Here is a 15,819-nt window from a genome sequence, read left to right as displayed (position 1 = left end):
CACGCTGCTTTGCAACCCACCTCCACCCCAGCTCTTCTTTAAACTGTTTAACTGACAGTAACATTTCGGTTACATACGTAACCCTCGTTCCAGAGGGTTACATATGATGCCGTATGACGCCATGTACAGAGACGTCATGGAGACCTACGAATAGGAATCTCGCTAGAATGAGTCCATCTAATTTGAGTGTAACTAAACGAGCTAATGCACATTGCCATGCAATAATTGCACCAGCTGCTCTTGCCACGCAGCGCAGGTATAAATGAGCTGCAGGTGATGGCATCAAACCAGTTTTCCGCTGAGGAGCTGAGTAGGTGAACTGGCACCTCTTCAGGGAACGAGGGTTACATATGTAACTGAGACGTTCCCATTCCTGTTTCCTGTGTGAGCCTCTTGAGCCCTCTTACCTGATGAGACGGGGCTCACACAGAGAAGTCTATCAGTGCTGTTCCGCATGACCCGCTCAATGACTTATTGGATAACACTGGGAAAGCGTGCCTTCTAGTAGGAAGGAACACTCCGGAACCCACATCGTCCCCCGAAGGAGTTATGTATAACTGGGTATAAATGCTGAGCCGTTTACTCACAATGCAAAAAGGGATCTCCGGCCCTACTGACACAGGCTTCCGTTTAGGAGCAACCATGAAAAAATATACGGGATCCCCGCAGGGTCACTCCTACATACCCAGCTTAATACCGGTTCTCAAGGATTCAGCAGGAATAGGCTGAAGGTGATGGAGGACCCAACAAAGTTTGCTTCTGGAGAATATAAGTGCCACAGTTCAGGGTGCAGCAAGCCAACAATAGCCTGGGCCTCTCAATGCTTCTACCTGTTTGAGGTGAGAAACCAGCTATTCATGAAGGCTATAGAATCTAGCGAACATGTTGGGTGTCGCCCAGTCCGCAGCTCTACAGATATCTGACAGCGAGGCTCCACGTGCCAGCGCCCAGGAGGATGCAACACTTCTAGTAGAGTGTAGGGCACACCTTGTGCTTCGTAAGCCAAGGCGATGGCATCCACTATCCAGTGGGCTATCCTCTGCTTGTAGACAGCCTTTCCCTTCTGCTGGCCTCCGTGACAGACAAAAAGCTGATATTAGGTCCTGAAGCTTTGTTTTCTATCCACTTACAGTCGCAGAGCACGGGCGGGACAGAGCAAAGCCAGGGCTGGGTCTGCCTCCTCTGGGGGCAGCGCTTGCAGGTCCACCACCTGGTCCCTGAAGGGAGTGTTAGGAACCTTGGGCACATAACCAGGCCATGTGTCTCAGTATCACGTGGGTCTTACCCGGCCCAAACTCTAGGCACGATTTGTCGAAAATGCCTGCAGGTCCCCCACCCTCTTGATGGAGGCCAGTGTCAGCCAGCAGCAAAGTCTTCATAGACAGAATCTTTAACTCTGCCGGCTGCAGAGGCTCAAATAAGGGCACTCTAAAGTGCTCAGAGCACCAGAGCAAGATCCCAAGAGGGTATAGAGCAGTGTTACTCATGCGGCTCGCACCAGCTTAATCTGTGGCTCGCATGGCAGTACATAATACGGTGAAATGATCATGCAGTCAATACATATATTTCATAAAAACAAGCAGAGCTTTAACATAACCCATTAAAAACTCAAAGTGTCTGCTCTATTACAAATAAATTATATAACCCCCCCCCCCAAAACAGCGGCATTACAAGATGGAAATACAGACTAGAAAGGATATTTAAATTTGCTCTGCCCTTACGCCCATGACTCACTGCGGAGTTGGCAGTTTTTACTGTTTTTCCAGCTTTTAACGGTGAATGTGCACTTATAGATCAACACGTTCTCATGAAATGCGTATCTATAACACAATTTGTATTTATCGTGCAATTTATACGCCAAAATGACTTTTTACGTACATATGATATGCATTGTCAGCTAGGTTGAGTGGTGTGGGTTACGTGCCAGCATGAGCACAGACAGCGCCAGAATCCAGTTCTCTTTCGCTCTTGAACAAACTATAACACACAGAATTTTTTTTTTGGAGTATCCTCAGAAGAACTGTTTTAAATTAGTTAAATAACGTCTTAAATGAACTTAAGAGTTGTGAGGGAATGGGACGCGTGTGACAGCGCGCCAGATCCATGTCATGTTCGACAGCAGCATATCTTAAAGTCACAGCAGCACTACTAATGAAGTTTTAAGCCTAATAAGTGTTCAAAAGCCTTCAATTACACTCATGTTGAATGACTATAATTAATGTTTAAAATGGAGGAGGGTCTATTTCATAGAGACATCAGTATCAGTATTAGTATTGGCCTAAATTAATAAAAAGATACAATTGAAAAAATATTTAAAATATACTGTCTTTGTTTTTTCTACATTCATTTGGTGATTTACTGTGAAATTATTACATTATAAAATATATTAAAAACGTGTTTTAAACAGAAAAATGTGTGAATAATCTAGTTTAAAACAGCACTAAAAGAAAGTTTACATTAAAGATATATTATGCTTACCCACTATCTATCAACATTTTGTTTTTATTGCATAGCATATTGTATGTTCAGGGATGACAGGCTGATAAGCAGACATGCTATTTATGACTGGATGTAACTTTTAAAACTTTGCAGTTAAAGTCGCTCTCCTATTGATTTTGTCCTATCAGTGTGGCTCTCCTGAAAAAAATAGTGAAGACCACTGGTATAGAGGGAGGTCGGGGAGGATTTAACCGTCTCGTCCCTTATGGAACCTGACTTGCCAACCGACTTACCTTCCACAGGGTCATGATAAGCGGATATTGCAGCAGAATAAACAGTGTGGTCGAACATCTTCGGGGGTCTTCTCGACGACAGAACACCACTCGAAGAACAGGTTCCACTTGAAGGCATAAGTCTGTCTCATAGACGGTACTCATGCCAAAGTGATGGTATTAACTACCTCTTGGGGTAAGTCACCTAGAACCTCTGCATCCCGTCCAGGGACCAGACATGGAGTTTCCATAGGGTGCCCCGTCTCTGAGTAAGAAGGTCCTTCCTCAGAGGAATCTGCCAAGGAGGGGATGTCACATGGTGCATCAGTTCTGAGAACCAGGTCCGGTTGGGCCAGTACAGCGCAACTAGCAAGACCTGTTCCTCGTCCTCCCTGTCTTTGCACAGGGTCTGTGCAAATAGGCTTACTGGGGGAAATGCATATTTGCACAGGCCAGCTGTGTGCCAATGCATCCGTGCCGAGTTTCCCCTTGGTCAGCGAATAAAACAACTGACAGTGGGATGTTTCTGGAGAGGCAAACAGGTTAACAACACGGGGGCCCAAATATGTATAATATGATAAAACAGCGCTGCGTTACCCCACATACACATGACCGGAAGAAGTGGAACCGGTCGTAAGAGGCATAATAAAAGCTCCACTGCTCTCGAGCTGTGTGTCACTCTTGTCTCTCATTAGCAATCGCTCCAGCGGCCTCATTCTGCTCCAACGGCTTTTAGCCCCACCCTGCTTCATACTACAGTAACGTTAATAAATCTTTAATACATTAACTCCTCCATGAATATGATTTCTGCCTGAGCCCCATCAGATTCCTTTCCACCGAATAGAGGTGAAGACAACAGTGGCTCAGTGGTTCATGTGGGTTGTATACAAACCGGAAGGTTGGTGGTTCAATCCCCGGTTCCACCTGACCAAGTGTCGAGGTGTCCATGAGCAAGACACCTAACCCCAGCAGCTCCCGACGAGCTGGATGGCGCCTTGCATGGCTGACACCACCGTCGGTGTCTGAATGGGTGAATGTGAGGCAATATGTACAGCGCTTTGGATGGCCATGGGTCTGTTGAAAGTGCTATATACTGTAAATGCAGTTCATTTACCATTTACCCGCGCCTCTCTGAACTGTCTCCAGATCAGCTGGGGGTGGAGTCACCACTCTCCCGGGAGTGCAGCTTGTGAGAGCTCATCGGCCACAATTCAGGGATGGCCATCTTCCCGCAATGGGTGCATGACTCATCCACGAACGCTGATTCAGCGAGTTCAGCACCCAGATATCGGACCATTCCTCGGCACCAGGTAACTACCACATCCAGAAACACACAGATAAAATGTCATCTTGAAAAAGACGCAAGCTCTAGCTGTGCATGCTCTTTTAGAAGGACTGCTCTCCTTGGTGCTGAAGCACGCAGGGGAACGGCCGTGGAGTCACAGACAGGGAAGTATTGCATCCTGATGTGCGTGCTCTCTCTAATGAAACCGCTCTCTTACCAGCCATCAAAGCGGCATTTTAGCGCTCTCCACCAGCGCACCGAAAGACCACCTGTGAGAACAGCCTTTGTGATTGCTCTTACAACACAGAGAGACAGTACAAACATCACGTGACCCCACTGCTGTGCTGTCACATCAACACCGACTGAGGAGGTCCACTTCCAAAAGGCAAGCTCAGTTAGTTTCACCGATTTGTAGAGAGTGATTTCAGGACAAACCATACACCACTCGGCTTCGAAGGGAAAAGCTGGTTTCATTTATACCCACGCTGCATGGCCAGAGCAGTTGGTACAATTATTGCAAGCCAATGTGCATTGGCTCGTTTAGTTACACTCAATGTAGACTGGCTCTCTAGCGAGATTCCTATTTGTCGGTCTCCGACGTGGAATCGGAAGTGACCGACTGAATGGGAACTCCATTTGTTGTGCACTTTGATCTTTGAAAGTTTTACCTTCACAGCTCCAAAGCTGTCAACACTCCATCATTAAATGGAGTGTTGTGCAGAAAGTCACCAGACAAGTGCAGGAACAGTCTTCATAAAAAGTTATACGAAATAACTACTGTCATAAGTGCACAAATTGATGAAACAGTTTGGTCATTTTAGCATTATTTTTTAATTCCAGACGAAGCATTACTTGAAACATGTACAATTCAAAACTGGAGATTTAAAGGCACAATATGTAAGATTTCTGGATTAGAATATATCTAAAAACCACTAGAACAATGTTATATATTTTGTTGACTTGTGTACTTACATTATCCCAAATGTTTCCAAGAATGCTTAAATCCAGAAAAATATGCCATTTTAACCAGGACACGGACCCTGTCCGTGCGTCGCCTATCAATGACATCATACCCGCATTACTCTCGATTTCTGGTTTTATTTTGTAGAAACCATGGAAATACCATAGACACTTTAATATATTATGTGTTTTAATAGAAAGGTGAGCAACTGTTTCGAGACAATCATAGACAGAAAACAAATCATTTTTATATAGCTAAACACAGTTAGTCTTATTGTTTAAATCTCGTTTTCTTGATTTACTGCGAGTACCTTGTTTTACCAATACCATGCCTAATATCGATCTCGCTTACTGCAGTGTGCAACAAGTGTTTCATAGTAGCTGCTGAGTGAACACACAGAGAAGCATTATAACATAACTTTCAACACACTCAAATATATCTAATATGATAAAACAGCGCTGCGTTACCCCACATACACATGACCGGAAGAAGTGGAACCGGTCGTAAGAGGCATAATAAAAGCTCCACTGCTCTCGAGCTGTGTGTCACTCTTGTCTCTCATTAGCAATCGCTCCAGCGGCCTCATTCCGCTCCAACGGCTTTTAGCCCCACCCTGCTTCATACTACAGTAACGTTAATAAATCTTTAATACATTAACTCATCCATGAATATGATTTCTGCCTGAGCCCCATTAGATTCCTTTCCACCGAATAGAGGTGAAGACAACAACTCCCACGATTCCGCAAAATCAAGGTGTCATCAAGCTATGCCTTTGTTTTGAATAAGCAACCTCTAGCGGAGAAAATGACATATTGTGCCTTTAATTTCGAACACTATTCTAAACAAATCTAAACAGTATAGATTTATACTAACAAAAAACAACCAAAAATGTCAACATCTGAAATTAATATTCATTACTTGTTTTGAGGTTTTTAAACACTATATACTGTATGATGTTACTCACTGTGGCCCCAGAGCGCCTGACACTGGGCATCCCTGGTCTTACAGCGGCCCCCATAGCAGCGGCCCTGAGAGAGCCAGAAGAGAGTACATCAGCTTATAGTATACATACAGTGCATACCCACACACACACACACACACACACACACACACACACACACATGTAGTGTTTTCATCTTTTATGGGGACTTTCCATAGGCGTAATGGTTTTTATACCGTACATACCGTATATCCTATCCCCCTACACTGCCCCTGCCCCTAAACCTAACCCTCACAGGAGACATTCTGCAATTTTACATTTTCAAAAAACATCACTTAGTCTGATTTATAAGATGTTTTCCTCATGGGGACCTAAAAATGTCCCCACAAGGATGAGGATTTCGGATATTGCTATCTTTGTGGGGACATTTTGTCCCCATAACGTGATGATTACCAGTCCCCACACACACACACACACACACACACACACACACACACACACACACACACACACACACACACACACACACACACACACACACACACACACACACACACACACACACACACACACACACACACACACACACACACACACACACACACACACACACACACACACACACACACACACACACACACACACACACACACACACACACACACACACACACACACACACACACACACACACACACACACACACACACACACACACACTAAGCCTGACATTAAAAACAGACACATGTATTAAGTCCTCTGTGACTACAGTCACATAAAAAATTAAAGGAGCATGAAATTAATAATTAAAAATCCTTATACAAAGAATATATTTTATGTAATAATAATAATAATAATAATAATAATAATAATATGGTAATAATAAAATACATATACAATCATTGCAGATATATCAGTAATCTAATAACAGTAGGCTCATGGGCGCAGAAATACTGACATCACACGACCAGTCAGAAATTATTCTGTTATTTGAGAGATTTGCTTGTGGGATAAATGAATAGTGAATAATGCATAGTGTGAACACCACATTTCTACAATTAATGACATCGGAAACTGAACACTTAAGCATCTACACACCACTAAAAGCTGGCCAACATCAGCCAGAACAATAAAACTAATTGCAAATTGCCCCTTTAATAATTGAAAATTTTTCATTCAAATTAATTTAAACCAAAGTGCATGTAACAGTATTACTGTAACAGTAATAGTTTTAAAAGATAAGTCTGCTAAATATACAGTAACAATGCTTAGTGCTGTACTATTGTAGTAAGAAACATGTTCAATATTAGATAGAAAAACAGAGTATTTTACCAGTCCAGTATTGCACATGTAACCATCCAGTTTGTGGACATTATGTGGACACTGTTTGAGAAATTAATGAGAAGCACATGTAAATTTCTTGCATTATTAGTAATATTATGATGGTAATTATTTAAAAAAATATATATATAAATGTATCATTACTTTACTCGAATCACCAGTGCACGTTTCCGGCACATCACAGTCATTCACTGCATCCCTGCAGACCACTCCTCTCTGCTCATACTGAAACACACACAGTCTTTCAGTGAGTTAAATACACAGCAAAACTATACTAAATAAATGACGATAAATTACAAAAACAAAATTGTTGACTGCTGACTTGGGATTTGTCCCTTTGAAAATACAAAATCACCCTTGTGCTGTTCCAAACCTGCATGACTTTCTTTCTTCTATGGAACACAATAAGAGAAATTCTAAACAATATTTTTGTGTTGAAAAAACAAAAAAAAGATATTCACAGATAATCTTTCTCTCCAGTGCACGCACAGCTCAAGAACCACTGTGACTGGATAATGAATTCACCTAATTGAATAGAGTCTGATATGTGAATGAATCATTCAGGCTGTTTTGTGAACCAGATCAACTGATACAGGGGCAGATCTACTGGGTGACAAAAAAAGAGAAGATTGGTATCCCAATGTATAAAATATAAATGTAAGCTGTTTCTTGGACTGATTTACAGTAGTGGAGCTCCAGTGTGATGAGATGAAAAGACATTGTGTTGGAAAATAATGACTATAATGAAAATATTCTCAATGGCTCATGCAGTGCACCCAATCTAGTCCAAACACATTATGCTAATAAACCTTCTTTTTAGTGCAGCCAGTGTAGCCTGATCTCAAACAAATCACTCTGGTTATTTTAAAGAATCGAAGCATTTGTGTAAATATACATGGCAATATATTATTTATAGGGCTGTCAAAAATAATATGTTAATTTGAACTATTAATTAATTTTTTTAACGTTAAAAATATGTAACGCAATTAACACGTTTTTCCCTTCCTGGCATACTTTGGCTAGTTATCAAAAACATCAACATGAGCTTATCATTACACTGTTAAAAATGTTAGCGTGAAATTATAGTATATTACAGAGTAATAAATGCATAATTTTCAGTTATTTCACAGTAGGACTTCTCTTGTATCTAACTGCACTCTTTGACATTTCATTATCTACAGCACTTTACTGAAAATGTTTGTCAAGTTTTTACAATTGTACTGTAAAAAACATGGTTTTACTGTGAATTTACATTATTGGAAAACACAAAAATGACTGTAAACATACAATATCATACTGTAGTTCAAAAGTGAATATGTACTTTGAAGGTACCCAACATGCAATGCAGCATGAATAGATTATTATGGTGGAAGAGAGAGCTCAACATGCTGCAACTGAAGAAAACACATGCAAATAGAACCCCCCCCCCCCCCCCTTCTATTTGAAGTTCGTAGATAAGAACCCCTTATCTACGAACCCCGTTACAATCAGAAATTTGAATATGAATATACATGGTCCAAAATACTATTTCTGGCATTTGTTACAGTGTACTACATAAAGGAGACACATTATTTTATTAATATTACATAGGCTACTTGGAGGATATAAATCGCAAGTTTAAGAGCAGCAAAAATGGCTCCTCAGCGTGGATGAATCTAATGTTTTGAGGCTTATGTGCGACTTGCTGTCAGTCACCACACCGGTGTGGATACTGTACTTCAGAATCACAGATTCTATGTCTTTTATAACCTAAATAAGAACTTTGGAAAATGTAATTTGAACAAGTAACATGTCTGCCACTTTTGGGAACAAAACATTACAATAAATCGCACTACCAACTGTGATTAAATCTAATGATCCCTCATATAACATCAAACTGTGCTAATTATTATTACTGTTATACTTTGTTCTCAAATGGTTAATGTTAACAACATAAGCATTGCGTGACTGTGTATTTAGTGTTTATTGGTGTTATCTGTAGATTTCAATTTCCGTACAGTCTATTCTTTTGCTTTTGAATACGGGTGAATCTCCAGTTGTCACTGATGATGTCATTTGGGCCTTTCTGGATTACAATCCACCATCAAAATTATAAATTTAATTACTCCAGCTGCTGTGAAAAAAGGCTATAAATGATCCGCTGTAGAACATGCGGTCTGCTCCTCACGTACGTTACTACTACTAGCCGGACTCTTTCTTTATGTATACAGATGTGATGTAATGACGCAAAGACATGCTTGAATTTCCTGCGGAAATCCACCATACCACTCTAATTATAGCACATTTTTACAAGAATATCGTTGTGAATGGTGCTAAGGTAAGGAGATACTGTATCTTTAATACGTCTTCTTGTGTCCTTGCTCAAAATTGTTAACCAAAAAAGTTACAGACTGCAGCTTTAAACCAGACTTCAAGTTGGCTTTAAGACAAGACAGCATACATTTCTGATCTAACTCTGCTATTAGTTTCTGTGATCTTACTGATTTATTTATTTATGATAAATGAAAGTGGAGCAGGTGGTCGGGGAATCCGCTTGCCATAGAATACAAAATCCTAGACATATCCTATGGGATTATTTCTCAGAGGATCTCTGAGTTAGCCAAGAAGCATTAATTCTCCAATTCATGAACAAATAGAAAAACTGTCCATTTTGTAATTGGGCTGCACTGTGTTTTTGACTCACAAAGAACCGGTTGTCATTTATTAATGAAGCTGACTACTTTGGGCGCACTGCATCCATGTGCAACCCGGTAGGCCAATTTCTAGGTAGACGTGTTTTATTGGCATTTTTTTGTGATAGGCTTGAATTGAAGCGCTGCTGCTGAAAAGCAGTACAGGAAACATTACTTACATTTTTATTTTATACTGGGAAAATTCTGGGGTGGCAATGGTTTTTCTTAGGGTGGCAGTTGCCACCCTGGTAGATCCACTCTTGATTATGGACAACTTTTGATGCTTAATAAGCAAGGACCAAGGACCAAGGACCCCTGCCTTTGGCCTATACTGAGATACTGAGGACCCTTGGTCATAGGGCTGGAGCCTATCTCAGTATCCTAGGCCAAAGGCAGGACAACTGCCAAAAGAAATTGACAACTCTTGGTGATGTCATAAGGGTGAGTAGATGATGACAGAAAACACATTTTGGGGTGAACATTTCTACCACCACTTACCTTGCAACGGCTACAACAGAGTCCATTGCTACACATTGCATCATGGGTCAAAGTGCATTTTTTACAGCATGCACCCCCAGCACGAGAGCAATCCTACAAGAGTGCACAACCAATAAAACAAACGTTAGCTTTTCAAAGCATTGCAACCATGACCTTCCTGTTCTTTTATACTAACACACTTTAAATCAGGGTGCAGATTTAATTAACAAATACTCAGAGAATGATTTCTGTTAGATTTTCAAAGGAAATTTGCGTTGCCACCCACCACTTGAGAGCCACAGTCACATTCTTCTCCCTGTTCCACAAAACCATTGCCACATTCAGGAGGATCCAACAACTGTAGCAAAAGAAAATATCACGTCACTGCCAGATACTTAGAAATATGCAGTATTAAGCAAGTTACTCAAAAAATGTATCAAGCTAACTATTAATTAACATAAAAGTTATCCTTTAGAGAAAGGAGCTAATTACACTATAAGCTACACAGCTAAATACAAGCTACTTTGTATATGTATTATGTCTGTGTTGTTGAGGGTGAGGTTCCATTTCCAAGAATGCAATGTGCCATAAGTGGCACAAATTTTTGCATAATTTGCACTTGCCATTACAAGGTTCATGACTCGGTGAGAGCAGGAGTGTCTAAGATACCGTGACATCATCTGACATCCCATTGTACATTTTTACTGACTCTGGTGCCTTCGGGATACAGAACAATTTGTCTACTGCTGTGTCCTCCACACATCCCAAAAGGGACCAAGTGCAGAGTGGGTCACCACTGGAGACCCTGGCCCACTTCCCAGTAACAACTCAGAGTACTGGAGGAGCTGCACAGTTTGCAGAGTCTTCCAACTCTGAAAGCATCTCAGAGTGGTCCATGGCTTCTGCCAGCAAGCATAAAGAATCTACAATTTTCACTAAAAGGAAAGATTTTGTCCTTCGAAGCATGGTATTGGTGTACTGCCCAGAGATAATTTCCAGTGTAGGAGCCTTGAGAAGTTTTTTGAATGGATCTCAGGCATGGTTTACCATGTACAACTAAAACGTTAAGTGCAGTCAGAAAGTTACTATCACATGCCCATGGATGCGTGTCCCAGAAGCATTGTTAGCCTAAGTAGATTGTGGGTGCTTCTGGAAAAAGCAGCCCTTGATAGAGGTCCAAGACCTTGTGAGCCTACAGCAGTGGACACCATGTACTAAGTATATGTATGGGATTGTGGAATTGCTAAGCTCTAAAGCCTAAAGTATATTTTCCTTGTCCACATTCTGCTCTGGCTTGCGGACAGTTCAGGTGACAATTTCGTCATCAATACAGTTCGCTGATATCTGTGCACAGGTCTGCATGCAGCCAGTTTTTTGTATCCACAAAGACTTGTTAGAAGACAACAGAGCATGTGCTTTGTTTTGCAAGTGATTTGAGCACTTAAAGGGATGATCCACTAGAATGTGTCTCTACATGCTCAGGGTCAAAGGAGTATACTTTGAAAAGCTTGTGCGCTCAACTGTGCACGAGATTGAGCGGAATGCGGAAAATGAAGTGAACCTGAGCCTTAAGAGAGGGCAGTTCGATGTCTGTGGTGCTGTGGGGTGGGGCTCCAATTCCCAGCATTCACCGTGGCATAAATTTCGCAGGTAAACTACTGTTGTAAAATGTCTTGGCCTTTCACAAAGATATATATACACCGATCAGGCATAACATTATGAATATTATTCCTAATTGCAACGGACTGCTCTAAGACAGAAGGTAGAGAATCCAAACGCAGCTTTATTTTAGAATAATCCACAAAAAATTAGTCAAAAACAGGCAAGAGGTCATAACAGCTAATCAGTCCCATCAGGCAAACAAATCAGGATCCTTTAGGTGAGTGTATATACTGTATATATATATCATTTTTATATTGAATTAAAAAAATGTTTTAGTGGATGTTCCAGACAAACCTTGTTAGGTTTATTGAAGAGGCAGCTCCCTCCTCCTTGCTGGAGGAACTGAATGTACTCCTCTATACTGCACCGTGAAAACTTTCTGGGTAGATAGTATCTGTCAGGATCACATAATACAGTTAATACTGTTCAGTTACCCTTACATAGAAACAGTGTGTAAAACTATTTGAGAAGGAAAAGCAAAATGTAATTTATATTTGACAGACAATTTTATCCAAACCCCTGTCGGCATCTGTTGGCTCTTAATTTTGCAGATTAAACATGTAAAATCGGTTTGTCAGGTCTTAAAAAAGTGACATACTGTAATCTGGTGACTGTCGCCAGTGGTCAGTGTCTGTCGGTGCAGTGTGAATTGGCCTTTACATTCCATTCAAGGTAGACTGGGTAAACCCAGCCTGATCAGCCGGCGATTTGATTTCGCCCTGCAACTCAGTCTGAAAACCTGTACATTCATTTCTAATGCTTCTGTTACACTTTAGCGGGAACCAATCATAGACTGGCTTATCCACCTGGCGCGCTATTGGCGGGTTTAACACAATGACGGATGGAGAAGCGATGGGTCGTTGCCCGTTGATTATGCCTCTTGTGGTCTGATTGGTTGAAGGACTATCCAGGTCATTTGAATTATGCTCATTTATCATGCCTCTTGTGCAGTAGAAAATGCATAGCAGACTCCCCAGACCAATGTTCAATCTTAAATTGAACTTGGTCTGGTGATAGCCAGACAACATTCAAGGTATACATTATGAGTGATCCTTAGAATCAAATCTATGACTAGTATTGCTAGTGCCATGCTCTACCAGTTGTGGACTTGAAAAATAATCTCCATTGTGCAAGTTTAAAAAGAATCTTACAGAGCAAGTTAGCTTGCAATCTTAATTGCAACTTAGTAAAAGTAAAATTGATGTCAAATTACCAAATCTATCACCAAATCTACTAAGATTAGAATAAAGCAAGAAGCAAGGTTGTATGCAATTCCGAAATTAATTGAGAATGCTTTAAAATTTCAATAAAATTTCTAAATTTGAAGTGAATTTGAATTAATGAAGATTGAATACATAATTCCATTAAAAAATTCCATTAACTCTAACAAGAATTCACATTATATTCAATAAGGCCTCGTGCCTGTAATCCATTTGCCAAACATTTGTGACTGAGCTTGCGCACTTGCATAACGTTTCTGGCTTGAATGTTGCAATAAAAATGCACTAACACAAAGACCCAAAAACTTGACTCACCCCGTATCTTCCATGATGCAGCCTAACCATGGATCTGGACATCTACAGTCTCCTACCACACACACACACACACACACACACACATTAAAACAGCAGTCCTATTTTTTGTTTATATTTTGTCAGGAGTGGAAGGATGGTTACCTGCAGTGGCACGGTCTTTGTTCCACATCATTCCAAGGTTCTGTCCTAAACTCTGACATAATGTGATAGCCATGGGTCCCACATTTCCGTACTGACATAAACACACAGATGGTATGTTAGAACTCATTTAGTAGATGCTTTAATGCAAAGCAACTTACAGTCTTCTAATCTAAAAGTGAGTTTGCAGTCACTTATTTGATTATGAAGGCAAACTTTTTTTTTGGAATAAATGCACTGATAAATCAGGCACAGTAACATCAGTAATGTGTAGTAAAAAAGTAGGGCTCCCTATCTGTCACTCACTTGGGGTCGCACTTGGGAGACCCAAACACCTCTGATACTTCAGAAAGGGCCAATGAGAACTGCAGAGTGGAATTTGCATGCCACTCCATTCACCTCTGCCTAGAAGATTTGTTTGATTACCCCAGTGCATATCAAATGTTCTTTCTTCCATACACACAAATAAGTGCAAGAGAGATACTTTAAATATGCTTTTTCCAATGCTTTTCTAAAGCAGGACGTCATCTTGGTTGCTCCTGGTTCTGGTCCTTCTGCAACCGTGCACAAGGCCTCAGTGGCAAGTGCTTAGGGCGACCTTAGGGTACCTTCCATTCCTCAGCACACTTGTCTCTCCTGATCAAGTTCACGGATGGGTTAAGTGGTTTCTCATTCGGTACTCAGGAGAAGGTAATTTCAGCATCGGAAGGTGAGTTTTGACTCTGACGTGGAAGTCATCTGGGCCCCACCAAAAGTCTGACGCTGATATGGCAGCTCTGCTTGCCCGGACCACGAGCATTGGGCTTGAGTGGATTCCTCCTGTCCTGAGCATTCGCGGTTAGATGATTTTGGTCTTGGAACACTGCACACTGCACACGCCCCCACCCACCAGTACCTTTCTTCTCGGAGGTGCACGAGGAGCTCATGGAATCGTAGGAAGTATCTTTTTACTACCAGAACACGCTTTGCAGGTTCTTCTGCCCTCACTACCCTCGACAGAGTGTCAGCCAGGGATTACTCCGTTGTTCCCTGGTTGAGCAAGCGATTGTGGTCTCTTGTGCCTGTGGGATGCTGCCACCTGGAGGAAGCATGCTTTCTCAGTGCTTCATCTTCAGAAAGGGACATATTCTGTGACACCATGGAGGACTTTTTCTAGCAACGGTGGTGAGAGAAACAGATGGAGGCAACAGAATATTGCAGTACGACCTGACCACCAGCCTAAATAGGAGGCCACCAAGGTCCCACATCCATCTGCCCGCCACCAAAGTCCTTCCTCAGTGAAGCCACCTAGACATCATACAGCGCAGAGAACCCCATACAGGCTTTAAAGCATTCATGATGGTTATGACACAGTTAAGTGCTGGTAAGCCTAACGCCTCATTGCGTGACTGCCACGCATTTAAGGCCTCCAGAGCAAAGTAAGTGTCTGTAAGGACACAATGCCAGCTCCTCCCCACCACAAAACACCCACCACAGGTAGTTCGAAAGAACTGTTGTTCCTTGGTGCCTCCCGGGTAGAGATCTATGGAGGGGGGCTGATGCTTAGAACACCTCAGCCAGGTTGGGTCAACTGGGAAGAAGCAAGCTCTCCTTGCAGAACTCTCATTTTCTCAGTGTGGAGTTGGATCCACATTCCAGTCGGGGCGGATCTATGTGAAGTTAGTCAGACAGAAAACTGCAGTCCCACTGAAACAATTTCAGATGGCATCCCTTTTTACGGTTGCTCTGTTTGGGTTGATGCATGGGAGACTACATAAGCACTGGCTTCAGATATGAATCCTGAGTTTGGGCATGGCGCAACAACACCCATCGCATATTTATAACGCTGGTCTCTTGCCGCTCATGCTGCCTTTATGGAATACATAGTTTAACGGGCAGGTAGGACATCCTATCATTGCATTTGGACCGAATGCAATGATTGGACGAAGATTTTTTGGTCCTGAGACTCCCACAGAAGATATATGTAATTTTTTTTATATTTAGATCACTTCTATTATTGATTGCTATTAGGATGTGAAAAGTGTTTTAACTAGTATAACAAAAAGTGTTTATGAAAAACCATGGTGTTTATGAAAAAACCTTTAAGCAGACAGTCTAC

At 41.6% G+C, this 15,819-nt stretch overlaps 1 protein-coding gene across 4 annotated transcripts in view; it reads right to left on the bottom strand.

Annotated features, from left to right (window-relative positions):
• The window catches only part of adam11 (ADAM metallopeptidase domain 11), a 54,454-nt gene that overhangs the window by 11,015 nt on the left and 27,620 nt on the right, over positions 1-15,819 (bottom strand). For all 4 annotated transcript variants that reach the window (XM_079846259.1, XM_079846258.1, XM_079846257.1 and 1 more), the window contains exons 13-20: positions 13,725-13,815; positions 13,584-13,635; positions 12,343-12,442; positions 10,673-10,744; positions 10,408-10,500; positions 7,382-7,462; positions 7,229-7,279; positions 5,922-5,985 (exon numbers count right to left, since the gene is read on the bottom strand). In XM_079846259.1, the coding sequence (XP_079702385.1) occupies positions 5,922-5,985; positions 7,229-7,279; positions 7,382-7,462; positions 10,408-10,500; positions 10,673-10,744; positions 12,343-12,442; positions 13,584-13,635; positions 13,725-13,815 (604 nt within the window). The remainder of the gene's footprint in view (positions 1-5,921; positions 5,986-7,228; positions 7,280-7,381; positions 7,463-10,407; positions 10,501-10,672; positions 10,745-12,342; positions 12,443-13,583; positions 13,636-13,724; positions 13,816-15,819) is intronic.

Source organism: Gobio gobio (genome assembly GCF_949357685.1).
Source record: "Gobio gobio genome assembly, chromosome: 20".
NCBI lineage: Eukaryota > Metazoa > Chordata > Actinopteri > Cypriniformes > Gobionidae > Gobio > Gobio gobio.
Note: the sequence above shows the minus strand (reverse complement) of the source record. Positions and strands in the feature narration are given on the sequence as shown.